The 15,093-nt window shown below is 42.2% G+C and overlaps 1 protein-coding gene across 10 annotated transcripts in view; it reads left to right on the forward strand.

Annotated features, from left to right (window-relative positions):
* znf438 (zinc finger protein 438) overlaps positions 1-15,093 on the forward strand; it is a 272,996-nt gene that overhangs the window by 222,283 nt on the left and 35,620 nt on the right. For all 10 annotated transcript variants that reach the window (XM_059971967.1, XM_059971971.1, XM_059971976.1 and 7 more), the window contains one exon: positions 6,053-8,150. In XM_059971967.1, the coding sequence (XP_059827950.1) occupies positions 6,053-8,150 (2,098 nt within the window). The remainder of the gene's footprint in view (positions 1-6,052; positions 8,151-15,093) is intronic.

Consider the following 15,093-nt stretch of genomic DNA (forward strand, 5'->3'; position numbering starts at 1 on the left):
TCATTATACCTGCATTTTTAGATTGAGTATTGACGACGTATATTATCTGAATGTCTGTATTAATCTTATTTTGTGCCCCTTTATAAATAAAGACTTTTAAAAATAGTCACCATCAGACTTCAACGGACCTCTCTATCTTTGCTGGTAAGTGATCCAGTTACGGGAATTTTGTAACAATTACGTATGTGAAATCAGTTCTGAGAACTGCCTGTGATGCTCAGAGACCCACACATCACCTGGGAACCTTCCCAGCACCTTGTGGATTTTCCAATTGTGATGTCATGTCAGTGCTCAGAAGAATTTCCAACATTGGAGGTTTTCAGATTTTGGAATTTCGGATGAGGGATGTTCAACCTGTATTTCATTTAAATATATAATTTGTTACTTGGTTAAATGGTGGTTTGTCTTTTTTTGTACCATTTTAACTACTATGAAAGTTTGGCTAATTGGGTCAGCTATTTAATTGAGCTAAAATGTACTGGTCCCGATGTGACCCAGTTAATTGGATTCCATAGTACTTTGTTTACTATTTTGTAAATGAAGCTCAAATTTATTGTCATCAGGCTGTACATATAGATACAATAGACATTGCACAAGGCATTATTTTAAGTATTCATATATTTTTAGTTGCTGAAAGTTCTTGCGCTTCTGAGGAGGTTATATTACCATTGGGTCAAGTAATGAACCATCCAGTTACAGCTCCTATCAGACCGAGTTAGGGAATTGGAGCAGAAGCTAGATGAACTACGGATCATTCGGGAGGCAGAGATAGATAAGAGTTATCGGGAGGTAGTCACACCGAAAAGACAGGAGGTAGGCAAATGGGTGACAGTCAAGAGAGGCAGGGGGAGCAGACAGAGAGAGAAGAGCACCCCTGTGGCTGTTCCCATCAAAAATAAGTATATCATTTTGGATACTGTTGGCGGGGATGACCTACCAGGAACAAGCTGCAGTGGTCCTGTCTCTGGCACTGAGGTCGGACCCTCGACTAGGAAGGGGAGGAGAGAAGAGAAGAGAGCGGTATTGAGAGGGGATTCTATAGTCGGGGGGTGGATAGGAGATTTTGTGGGGAAGATCGGGAGTCTCGGATGGTATGTTGCTTCCCTGGTGCCGGGGTCCAAGACATCTCAGATCGGGTGCAGGTTATTCTCGAGAGGGAGGGCAAGAATCCAGATGTTGTGGTCCGTGTAGGGACCAATCAAGTGGGTAGGATGAGTGAGGGGGCCCTGCATAGGGAGTTCAGGGAGTTAGGTGGGAAGCTGAAGAGCAGGACCTCCAGGGTAACAATCTCAGGATTGCTACTACCTGTGCCACGTGCGAGTGAGGCAAGGAACAGAAAGATTATAAAGATTAATACGTGGCTGAGAGGATGGTGCAGGAGGGAGGACTTCAGGTTTTTAGATAATTGGGCTTTGTTCCAGGGAAGGTGGGATCTGTTCCAAAGGGACGGTTTATACCTGAACTGGAGCGGTACTAACATTCTTGCAGGGAAGTTTGCTAGTGCTTCTTGGGGGGATTTAAACTAAATTTGCAGGGGGCGGGAATCCAGAATGTGAGAGAGGATAGCGAGAGGAAGAATAAAGGACAGGTGGGGACTACACAGTTCCGGAATATTAAGTGTGTAGTAGAGAAAGCTGAGGCGGGACAAGTGATAAGAAGGACACATGTACAGAGGGATGGTCTGACGGAACATGAAGTTAAATGTGTTGAAAGAATAAGTAAATTTAGGAAGGACAACAAAATTCTAGGGACGTATAGCCCGATGGGAGTTTAGGGAGCTGGGTTAAGCACAATAGGCAGCGATTCAAACAGAGAGAGGAGAAATGGGCTAAAAATTCTATTTCTGGATGCACGAAGTGTCAGAAATAAGGTGGATGAGCTTGAAGCTCAGGTGCGAATGGGTAACTTTAATGTTGTTGGGATAACGGACACATGGCTGCAGGGAGATTAGACCTGGGAAATGAATGTACAAGGGTATACGTGCTATCGTAGGGACAGAAATGTGTGCAGAGGGGGTGGGGTGGCCCTGTTGGTGAGGAATGAGATTCAGTCCTTTGCAAGAGGGGACATAGGGTCAGGAGAAGTAGAGTCTGTGTGGATAGAACTGAGGAACAGTAAGGGCAAAAGGACCCAAATGGGTGTTGTCTATAGGCCACCAAACAGTAGCATGGATATTGGGTGCAAGTTGAATAGGGAGTTAACATTGGCATGTGGCAAAGGTAATGTCGCAGTAGTTATGGGGGATTTCAACATACAGGTGAACTGGGAGAATCAGGTTGGTGCTGGACCACAGGATAGGGAGTTTGTAGAGTGCCTACGGGATGCATTCTTGGAACAGCTTGTACGAGAGCCGACCAGGGGCAAGACTATTCTGGATTTAGTGTTATGTAATGAACAGGATTTGATAAGCGATCTTGCAGTAAGGGAGCCATTAGAAGGTAGTGATCATAATATGATAAGTTTTTATCTGCAATTTGAGAAGGATAAGGGCAGCTCGAAGGTGTCAGTGTTGCAGATGAACAGGGGAAACTATGGAGCCATGAGGGAGGAGCTGGCCAAAGTTGACTGGACAGATAGCCTAGCAGAAAAGACAGTGGAACAGCAATGGCAGGTATTCTTGGGAATAATGCACAAGGTGCAAAATCAGTTCATCCCCCAGAGAAGGAAGGATTCAAAGGGGGGAAAGGGGCCACAGTGGTTGACAAAGGAAGTCAGAGATTGCATAGCATTAAAAAAAAGGAAGTATGACAGAGCTAAGGTGAGTGGGAGGACAGATAATTGGGAAGTTTTTAAGGAACAACAGAACTTAACTAAAAAGACAATACGGGGAGAAAAAATGAGGTATAAACGCAAGCTAGCCAGGAATATAAAGGAAGATAGCAAAAGCTTTTTTAGGTATGTGAAGAGAAAGAAGATAGTTAAGAACAATGTTGGCCCTTGAAGAATGAATTGGGTGAAATTGTTATGGGAAACAGAGAAATGGCAGAAGAATTTAATGAGTACGTTAGATCTGTTTTCACTAAGGAAGACACAAGCAATCTCCTAGATGTATGGATGGGCCAAAGACATAGGATAACAGAGGAAATGAAACAGATTGACATTAGGAAGGAAACAGTGATGAGTAGACTGATGGGACTGAAGGCTGACAAATCCCCAAGTCCAGATGGTCTGCATCCTAGGGTACTAAAGGAGGTGGCCCTGGAAATTGCGGATGCATTGGTAATCATTTTCCAATGTTCCTTAGATTCAGGATCAGTTCCTGAGGTTTGAGAATGGCTAATGTTATCCCACTTTTTAAGAAAGGAGGGAGGGAGAAAACAGAGAACTATCGACCTGTCAGCCTGACATCGGTGGTGGGGAAGATGCTAGAGTCCATTATTAAGGATGAAATAGTGGCACATCTAGATAGCAGTGATAGGATTGGGCCGAGCCAGCATGGATTTACCAAGGGTAAATCATGCTTGACTAATCCGTTGGAGTTTTTCGAGGATGTAACCTGGAAGTTAGACGGGGGAGATCCAGTGAATGTAGTGTACCTCGATTTTCAGAAGGCATTTGACAAGGTCCCACAGGAGATTGGTGGGTAAAATCAAGCTCAGGGCATCGGGGGGGAAGACATTGACATGGATAGAAAACTGGTTGGCAGATAGAAAGCAAAGGGTAGCGGTGAATGGGTGTTTCTTGGAATGGCAGGTGGTGACTAGTGGGGTGCCACAGGGCTCGGTATTGAGACCACAGCTGTTTTACCATTTACATCAACAATTTAGATGAAGGCATTGAGAATAACATCAGCAAATTTGCTGATGATACTAAGCTGGGTGGCAGTGTGATGTGATGAGGATGTTAGGAGAATTCAGGGTGACTTGGATAGGCTGGGTGAGTGGGCAGATACTTGGCAGATGACGTTTAATGTGAATAATTGTGAGGTTATCCACGTTGGGAGTAAGAACAGGAAGGCTGATTATTATCTGAACAGTGTAGAGTTAGGTCAGGGAGAAATACAAAGAGATCTAGGAGTCCTTGTTCGTCAGTCACTGAAGGTGAATGAGCAAGTGCAGCAGGCAGTGAAGAAGGCTAATGGAATGTTGGCCTTTATTACAAAGGGAATTGAGTACATGAGCAAGGAAATCCTCTTGCATTTGAACAGAGCCCTGGTGAGACCACACCTGGAGTATTGTGTACAGTTTTGGTCTCCAGGGTTAAGGAAGGACATCCTGGCTGTAGAGGAGGTGCAGTGTAGATTCACGAGGTTAATTCCTGGGATGTCTGGACTGTCTTACGCAGAGAGGTTAGAGAGACTGGGCTTGTACATGCTGGAATTAAGGAGATTGAGAGGGGATCTGATTGCAACATATAAGATTATTAAGGGATTGGACAACATAGAGGCAGGAAATATGTTCCAGATGCTGGGAGAATCCAGTACCAGAGGGCATGGTTTGAGACTAAGGGGTAGGTCATTTAGGACAGAGTTAAGGAAAAACTTCTTCTCCCAGAGAGTTGTGGGGGTCTGGAATGCACTGCCTCAGAAGGCAGTGGAGGCAAATTCTCTGGATACTTTCAAGAAGGAGCTAGATAGGTATCTTATGGATAGGGGAATCGAGGGATATGGGGACAAGGCAGGAACCGGGTATTGATAGTAGATGATCAGCCATGATCTCAAAATAGTGGTGCAGGCTCGAAGGGCCGAATGGTCTACTTCTGCACCTATTGTCTATAAAGATGACTGGTCTGTAGTTCTGCAGACCTATTTGAGATCTTTTCTTAAATTCAAGCATGCCAAGTTCTTTGTCTCTTACTTGCTTTTTGTTTACCAGTTGATAGTGAACAAATGCTTGAAGAGATTTGGGATTGCTGTTGGGACAAGATGGAAAATTGCCTTTTTCAAAATTGCCTTTTATCATCATCTAAATGCCTCAGTTCTCATATTCTTTTCTACTTTTTCCGCAGCATTTGTTTTGAACAACCCAATATAACACTTCCCATTTCTAACAGCTTACCTCCTTGTGGGGACACAGAAGCAAGATATGATTCAAACCATTTAGTCAAAAATGTTCGTAGTGAGGATGCAAGTTTTAGGAAGGATTTTCTGCCTCAAGCAAATGTTGATTTGAAAACATCTGGGTGATTTTTACAAAAAATGTTGGGGAGTGAGATTTGTATGGGTGGGAGAATGCATGTAATATCGCTAAGTATCTGTAGGAATTGTCAGCTGGGTTCTTGGTCCATTGCTTAATGTCAAATCATGAGTATGAATCTTCATATTAATGCCTACTTTTATTTTGATGGTTCAGATAAAGAACATTGAACTGAGGAAGAAGATGCTTTTCCAAGTTTCTTGATCAACAGTTTCCTCAACTAAAATGGATTATGCAACATACACAGAATGCTGGTGGAACGCAGCATTAGAAAATGGATTATGCTGGTTTTGTTGACCTTTAGATGTGTTGGTGAAAGGAGCTGCAACAACCCGAGCAGGGCTACAAGTTGCTAGCAACAGCCATCAGTGTGTAGCAACTAGCAGTCATGTTGAGGCTGCTATTCAGCTGCTGATGTTTGAAGATTTTTTCATGCAGAATAAGTGCTGCCTTTAATTCCTAATACTTTTAAGGTTTAACATTAAATTTGTCTTTAATTTTCAAAAAAAGTAAGGAACTTTTCTACCTTGAAGAGATGTTGGGTGTGAATTAAGTACCTTTTCCGCGCATCTGACAATTACATTTCCAGGAATATTTGAATAATTTGACTGTCAGTTCCATAGATTCTTTGGTTTGATGATTATTTTTGTGATGTTGCGGTGATTATTTCATAATGGCTAAATTTAACTTCTGCATCAGGTTAATTTCTAATTTTTAATCACAGGAACATGAATGCTTGAGAACAAAGCTTATAAAATATGCATTTCTCTTGCATTGCATTAATCTGACACATCTAGGATCAAATAGCCTCCTTCCATGCAGTAATATTTCTGTGATTATTTGAAGAAACTTAAAGGAATAATCAGTATTAGTCAGGTAAATCAAAATAACTCATTGTGACATTCATCTTTCCATAGATGCACAAGGATCTTCATCGGGTTTGGCTGTGCAGAAGAGGACTTTACAGGCCAAGGGTCATTTCAGAACCATTGCTCCAAAAGTTAATCTCTCACCGGTAATGGCACCTGCTTCTTCTATTCTCCCTCCATCTGCTACCATCAATGGAATTTCTTCTGGATCCAAGACCTCGTCCGATATTCAGTCCAATAACTGTCCACCAAAGCCCATTATCATGCCTGCTCGGAGCTATGCGCTGATGCCCATTGTGGGTAAAGAAGGAACATACTCACTGGTTGCGTTGTCACAAGTTGCTGCAGCTCCCTCACAAGCATCTTTAAAAGTTGACAAGACAACTGTAACCTGCACTGGTCAGCCGCAAGTTTCTAAAGGATGCAGGTCTTCGGTAGTATTTGGGCAGACAACACCTCAGGCTGCTGCTCCTGAGAAATTACCAATACCACGGTATCAGTCCCTCTGGACCAAACCAGCCACAAAGCAATGCCGAGTCTCAAAACTAGCAGTGGTAAAGCCTAGTAATCTTCAATGTCTATCGAAAGTGACGTCAGTACAGGTGCAACCAACTCCGGTACCTGGGCACTCACAAATTAATCCAAGTGTCGAAGCACCTAAAACAGGATTGTTGACTGAAGGTGAGAAAACAGCTATTGCAACAGCTGATAGCACAGTTTCTGCCACATTACCCCGAGATGCCGATGTGACAGTTGGACACCCAACCACCTCCAAGGCTGACAATCCGAAAAGCAGTGAAATCAGCCAAACAGTATCTCGTACTGTTTCAACCAGCATGAACAGATCCATGCTGAACACTGCGATATTTAAAGGTTCTTTTAAATCAAAGCCAGATTTGTTGAAAGCAGCATGTAGCCTTTCATCTTGGTCTGTTGTCCAATCAGACCAACAATCCCCTGTTATCTCAAAGCAAAATCAATCTGTTGGTTCTTTGCCAATGATGCAGTTTGGAAACTCTGTTCAGTTTATTGCACCTTCTCCTGCTCCAAAAGGCAAAGTTCCCATTTTACCCTACTCACAAGTAAAACACACCATCTTTCTTAATCCCAAACAAAATCAAGTTCCTGTGCCACCATCTCCTCAATTCATGTCTAGAGTTCACTCAGCAAATTCAGGAAATGATCTGTCTACTGATGTGCCTAAAAATATTTGTGTGGTTTCTGACTTTCACAGGGTGGGTACTCAGAAACCACGTAGTCAGCTGACATTTATACCAGCAGAAAGAATTAGTCCACATACTTCAAAAAAGGTGATTATAAATAGATTAAAGAGGCCAAGTAGCAATATACTCAAGCACAGATTAGCAAGGAAAAGAAAAGTTACAGACAGCGTGGCTATATGTAAAACAAAAAGGTTTCAGACCTGTGATCTGAGCAAAGTGCAGGAAGAAAAGGAGAAGACAAAATGTGTTTCTTTTCAGGAATGTGGCACTTACAAAGCTAAAGAAGAAAATATAAAAACAATGACAAATAAAAATTCAGATAAAACAGCAGCTGTGTTGAAAAAGTTTTGTAACATCATGCCAAAACCTGTGGCTGCTATGCAAGCTGTAGCCCCGTTGGCATTCTCAGGAGGAATTGTTGCAGTGCAGAACCATGACAGTTTAAAATCAGGGGCAGCGCCAAGCAGTACAACAATAAGTAAGATTGGTAATTTTGTGCAAGCTGCCAACACGTCTATCTACTGCAGAAATCCACCTGAGCACTTGGATGAACAAGCATACAAATGCAACGTTTGTAATCGAGCATTTCAGTTTAAACATCATCTTCAAGATCATTTGAATATTCACTCCAAAACCAGGCCTTATTGCTGTAGAATTTGCCACAAGGCCTACAGTCACTCAGGCAGCCTGAGCACTCATATGAAACGATGTCACGGTGAAGTACGACGGAAAAAGCTAATGTGCTGCGAGTTTTGTGCAAAGCTTTTTGGAAATATTGGAGTTTATTTTTTTCACCTGAAGGAGATCCACAAGGTCTTAATCAGTGATGAGCCTTTCAACAATTTGCTTATGCAAAATAAGAACAACCAAAGTGGAAAGTCAGAGCAGATGGAAACCATGTGTTGTTTGCCTCCATCAGACAGGTAATATAGAAGTCGATTGATGATTAAGTGTGTTTCTGTGGCAGTATTGCAATCATAGGACTTAGGACACTACAGCACAAAAACAGGCCTTTTGGCACATCTAGTTAGTGCCAAACCATTAATCTGACTAGTCCCAATGACAGGCACCTGGACCATAGCCCTCAATGCTCCTGCCATCCATGTAGCTATCCAAATTTGTCTTGAATATTGTAATCAACCCCACAATTACCTTTCGCACTGGCAGCATGTTCCACACAGTCACTACCCTTAAAAATATAGCAAGAGTCTAAGATCTTGTGTCTCAGTAAGATCTAGAAAAACTTGTCTATGCATTTATTTTTAGTATGTTTTAGTAAGCTGTAATGATGTTTTCACAGGTCTCTGTAAAAAAAAAAAACAAAACTCCTCAGACATCTGCAGCTCATTCAGAACACTGCTTCTAGAGTCCTCACTAAGACCAAGAAAGTAGAGCACATCACTTCAGTTCTCAGATCACTACACTGGCTTCCTGTCCATCAGAGAATTGAATTTAAAATATTACTGCTGGTTTATAAGGCACTGAATGATCCAGGGCCAAGATATATCTCCAGTCTCTTGCTGCATTATGAACCTTATGGAGCTCTCAGGTTGTCTGGGGTGGGTCTGCTTCCCGTCCACAGGGTCAAAACTAAACAAGGCAAAGCAGCTTTTAGTTATTATGCTCCACATATCTGGAATAACCTATCAGATGATCTGAAGTCTGCCCAACTTTAAGCTCCTTTAAATTGAGGTTTAAAACTTTTCTTTTCACTGCAGCTTTTAATTAGAATCTCCTGCACTGTAACTTTTATTTCTTTATTTTTATGTGTGATCTTATTCTCTTTATATTGTCTGACATTTGATGTTAGATTTTTGTATCTTGTTTTATGGAAAACACTTTGAACTGCCTTGTGTTTGAAAAGTGCTATACAAATAAGCTTGCCTTGCCCTCAGAGTGAGGGAAGTTCCCTCTCATGGTCTCTAAACATTTCACCTTTCTCCCATAGCCCATGACCCTCTGGTGGCAGTCTAGTTGGGAAACTCTGTGTACCGATTAAGGAAACTTTCATAGAACATAGAAATCAACAGCACATTACAGGCTCTTCGGTCCACAATGTTGTGCCGACCATATAACCTACACTAGAAACTGCCTACAATTACCCTACTGCATAGCCCTCTATTTCTCTAAGCTCCATGTACCTATCTAAGAGTCTCTTAAAAGACGCTATTGAATCCACTGCCAACACTGTCACTGGCAGTGCATTCCACACACACACCACTCTCTGTGTGCAAAACTTACCCCTGACATCCCCTCTGTACCTACTTGCAAGCATCTTAAGACTTTGATCGCTTGTGTTAGCCATTTCAGCCCTGGGGAAAAGCCTCTGGCTATCCACAGGATCAATGCCTCTCATCATCTTAAACACCTCGATCAGGTCACCCCTTATCCTCCGTCGCTCCAAGGAGAAAAGACCAGGTTCACTCAACCTATTCTCATAAGGCATGCTCTCCAATCCAGGCAACATCCTTGTAAATCTCCTCTGCGCTCCTTCTGTAGTACCCACATCTTTCATGTGGTCCATATGGTGGCCATGAGATCACCAGAACTGAACCCGGTACTCCATGTGGGGTCTAACCAAGGTCTTGTATAGCTGTAAGACCTTGAACTCAATCCCACACATGTCTCCTGAACACATTTGACAAACTCTGTCTCATCCATCCCTTTTGCAATACAGGAGTGGAACTGTGAAGTGCAAAATCTTATTTAATTAAATGATTCCAGAGAGAGCTGCAGGTGATTTCTATTCTTCACTGAGGTGCACTGTTTTTAAGATAAAAAAAATACATTTACCAAAGATCAATAGAGTAGTTCACTGTTGCAGAACTATTTAATGTTGAGTTTCATTCAACAATGATTATGCAGATTCATTTAAATGTTGATATGACTGAGTAAGATTTGTATACCACAGTTCCTGAGGAGAGTTCAGATTGTGTAGAGGCAAAGTGAGTTTAATAGAAGCAAGAGGGACTATTGGCACATATTGCGTGCCACGGTTTCTGAGGAGGTATCAGACTGCGTACAGGGAGGGAGCGTTTGAAAGAAGTGAGTGGGGGCAGTCGGGATTTTTTGCTTGTCACAGTTCCCAAGAAGACATTGGGGTGTATGGGTTGTCCAGGGAAGGGAAGCATCTCTGTTGAAGGGGCCTGTCATGTCCATTGTGGGGCAGCTCACTCACCTCTGGTCCTCACCAGACACTCGGCTCTCAGTTGTGGTTCCAAATAGCTGTTTGCATGAAATAGTGGCCACACTCTGGTACACTGCTTTGACAGGCGTGCCAAACAAGGTGAGGGTTGCTGGGGGCCTCATACCCCAGTGAGATGGGGATATACCTGACCTAGTATGCAAAGTCAGTTTTGGCGGATTGGGCAGATGTGCTCTACAGGGAGATCCAACAGCCAGGAAGGCAGTACTGTGACACTCTGTGGAGAGCCAGGAGCATGAACAGACACAGAATTCATCCACTGCAGCAACCTGGAGCTCAGTTTGTGAGGCTTGTTCGTACCACTGGACCTGGATGACTTCTGAGGTTGAGAGAGTGGAACTGCCCCAGTGCAACAGCTTTTCCACTTTAAAAACTCACCACAGGGTTTCTGTCATCGTCAGACATGAGGGACAACCACCATGCAGAAACAGATTAATCACACTTCAAACAATTCAAAACTGTTCCCACTGCCTCAGTCTCTTCCCACAGTCCTTTCTTTTTCATTACTTTAAACATTTAACCAATTTTCCCAAACATTGTACAAGGCATTCATTAAATCAAGCATCACAATGTTGAAAATGCAAAAAGAAGTGTGTGCTCACTATCTTAAAGACAATGTTATACCATAAGAGCGTAAGACATAGGTGCAGAATTAGGCCATTTGGCCTGTCAAGTTTTTCACCATTCCAGTATGGCTGATTTATTATCCCTATCAACTCTTCTCTTGCCTTCTCCCCATAATCTTTGATACCCTTACTAATCAAAAACTTTTAAATATTCCCGAAGGCTTGGCCTCTACAATTGTCTTTGGCAAACGATTCCATAGAATCTCTGATGAAAGAAATTCCTCCTCATGTCTGTTCTAAAGGACTGTTCCTCTATAATGAGGCTGTACCATCTGGTCCTGTAGTCCCCCACTATTGTAAATATCATCTGTACATCCACTTTAGCTAGATCTTTCGATATTGGATAGGTTTCAGTGTGATCCCCACCCCCTCCCCTTTAATCTAAGCTCCAGCAAGTGTAGGCCCAAAGCCATCAAAAGATTCCTGGAAGGTACATTGTTTCCCAGGTGCCAGGGTCTGGGAGAAGTACAGCACAGAAACAACCCCTTTGGCCCATTTAGTCCATGCCAAAACCATTTAAACTGCCTACTCCCATCAACCTGCACCGGGTCCATAGACCTCCTTATCCCTACTATCCATGTTCCTATCCAAACTTTCTTTTAAAAGTTAAAATTGAGCTCACGTGCACCCCACTTGTGCAGAATGCTCATTCCACACTCTCACAACCCGCTGAGTGAAGAAGCCTCCCCTCGTGTTCCCCTTAAACCTTTCAGCCTTAACCCCTGACCTTTGCTTGTAGTCCCACCCAACATCTGTAGAAAAAAGCCTATCTATACCCCTCAGACCGTATATTCCGGAGTATAAGCCGACCCCCCCATTTGTAAAGTTAAAAAAGTGCCTTTTTCATGTTACCTTTGTATAAGCCGGCCCCTTTTGTACAGGTTTTTGATTTAACCAGAAAAGATCCCAAGATCTCACATGGCGGTATTCAGCTTTGCTGCATCTGGAACCAGGAAAGTTTGTGAACCAGTACCTGCTAAGAAAACAGGCCTACACATTGTAGAGCGTTATAAGCGAATTCTTAATAAATAAATCAGGGAGGGAAATATTGGATTAGGTCTCCAATGGTAAAGAATCCTCAGAATTGTAACCCCCGTGAAACCATTTAGCGCCCATCGTAATCTCGTTAAAACATAACACGTGGTGATGGGATCAGTACGTCTACTCAGTATTGAGTTTGCGACCGCCATGTACGAAAGATTAAAACGAATGCGATACGATGCTGCTTCAAGCTGAAGGTTGTTGATTTTTCTAAAGAAACGAATACTTCTGCAGCTGCTAAGAAGTTTAGTGTAAACGAGAGAGAGTGAGAGATTGGAGAAAGGCGGTGGACACGCTGAGGGAAATGCCAAAGACAAAATGTGCAAACCGCAGGAAAACATGCCAGTGGCCAGAACTGGAGGAACAAGTTTTAGAGTGGGTGAATCACCAGCGATCGTCCGGATACATTGTTACCAGAGAATTGATTTGAGTTCAAGCGTTGAAATGGGCTGAAAAATACCATGAGGTCAGCAAAAATTTCAAAGCTACGCGAAGTTGGTGCACCCGATTTATGAATAGACATGATCTTGGATTGAGACAAAAAACAAAGATTGCTCAGAAAATTCCCACAGAGTGTTGTTTACGTTCAAGAACGCTGCTGGATGGATGAAATGGGTTGCTTGAAGTGGGTTAAAGAGGTGTGGCGTCGACGTCCCGAAGGTTTTGGGAAAGAAAAGTCACTACTTGTCTGGGACGTCTTCAAAACACACTTGTCAGGTGAGACAAAAGCAGCATTGAAAGCTGAAAATACGGACATTGCAGCCATCCTCGGTGGTTTGATCTCCGTGCTCCAGCCACTAAATGTGAGTTTAAACAAATCATTCAAGTAATTCATGGACGACAGTGAAACGAATTTAACTCAAAATCAGCCAATAAATACGACCTGTCTTCCGTGTATTCGTTTTTCCAAAGTTGGCACCCTGTGTATAAGCCGACCCCCTAATTTTAGGAACAAAATTTAGGGCCAAATTCTCGGCGTATACACTGGAATTTATGGTAATTTTATATACCTCTTTCAAATCACCTCTCAATCTTCTACGTTTAAGGAATACAGTCATAATCTATTCAATCTTTTCTTATAACTTAGGTTCCCTGACCTGACAACATTCTCGTAAATTTTCTCTGCACTCTTTTCAACCTTGTTTACTTCTTTCCTGTAGGTAGGTGACCAAAACCGCACACAATACTGCAAATTAGACCTCACCGATGTCTTATACAACTTCAACATCTCCTGTACTCAATACATTGACTTATGAAGACCAACTTGCCAGAAGCTTTCTGTACTGCCCTATCTACCTATGACTCCACTTTCAATGAATTAATTAATCACTTGTGTTCTCAGAACGCTTTGTTCTACCACATTCCCCAGTGACCTGCCACTCACTGTGAAAGATCTACCCTGGTTGGTCCCACTGAAAAGAAAAACCTCACACTTGTCTGCATTAAATTCTATCTGCCATTTTTCCAGCTGATGCAAATCCCTCTGCAAGCCATGATAGCCTTCCTTCCTGTCCACTACACCCCCAATCTTGGTGTCATATGCAAAGTTAACCACTTTATCTTCCAGTTCTTTGATATAGATGACTGAAAACAAAGGACCCAGTACTGTGGTTCACCACTGGTCATATGCCTCCAGTCAACCTTCTACTAACACTCTTTGGCTTCTCCCACAAAGCAGTTTAAAGGCAATTTAAACTGGTTTTATACAGACTGGATGGGCTAAAGGGCCTGTTTCTGTGCTGACGTTTTCTTTGACAGTCTCTAAATTGAGTTTGACTGGTTGAGTTTCTCTTTGAGCTTCAGAGATTGTACTGAACTGCTATAAAAGTTCTGTCGGTAATTTTAGCAATACTTAGAGAAAAGTTATAATGTATAATTTGTATTACTGCAGTTATGAAGCATGTTTTTGGAAAAATGTGAACTAAAAGTGTTTTGGTGCATTAATAGGAATAACATCCAGTGCTCTGGAAAATTTGCCAGTCTAGCAAGCTTGGATTGAAAGGCTGTACTGAAGGGACGTGGCCTTGTGTGTTATGGGCTGCAAGTCTACATTTGTATGGATTGTGTTACATATTTTAAAAATTATTACTTCTGAATTTTGAATTGTAGATGCTGTGGCAGATGACTTCTCCAAATGGTGTGGCATTGAATCACATAGATGAAAAGAGTCATAGGTTGAATTTCTAATGAATTGCCTAGTTTTGACTCAAGCAGCGGTGAAAGTTGTTCACTGGAAAGTGCACACGTGGGTGTTAAATGCATAATCTTATTCACCAAAAAGACCCTGCTTAAATTAGCTTATCCTCCCATATCTCTTCAGCATAGATAATATCATTGATAAAAATGAGTTGCAGGTTTTGAAAATTGGGATGTTATTGTTTGTCCAGGAAGGTAATTATTGTAAAGATATGTCTTAGTGTCGAAACAGGATGTGGGTTTGAGATGCAGCTTGCCTGCAGTAGAAGTTCTTAAGCTCACCAAGCTATTTCTGAAGTCTCAGTGGAGATGGAATATTTCCCAACTGAGCTGGAAAGAAATTTTGAAGGTGAATCATCTTGATCACTGAGTGTGCCCTTTGATCTCATAAATAGAAAACTTGAGAAATACTGACTTTTAACTTCATTAGTCTAAGAAAATGATGTCACAATTGGTTATCTGATTACTTACTGCTCTTTAGACTTCTTTCATTTCTGAGTATATTGCTGGGCACTGGACAGAAAAGGGGATGTCATATGAAGAGATTAATGGTGAAAGCCCACCAGGGAGCAGTCTTTTAAGTGTGATTTTTAACACACTTAATTTGAGGAGGTTACCCGGAAAGTTGATGAAAGTAAAGCAGTGGCTCTTCTCTATATGGACTTCATCAAGGCATTTGACAAACTCCTTGACTGCTCCTTTCAACGGATGCTGCCCGACCTGCTGAGTTCATCCAGCTTTTTTGTACGTCTTGATTTGACCACAGCATATGCATTGCACTTTGTGTCTCCTGCATAT

Source organism: Hypanus sabinus, chromosome 6, assembly GCF_030144855.1.
Source record: "Hypanus sabinus isolate sHypSab1 chromosome 6, sHypSab1.hap1, whole genome shotgun sequence".
NCBI classification, from domain to species: Eukaryota; Metazoa; Chordata; class Chondrichthyes; order Myliobatiformes; family Dasyatidae; genus Hypanus; species Hypanus sabinus.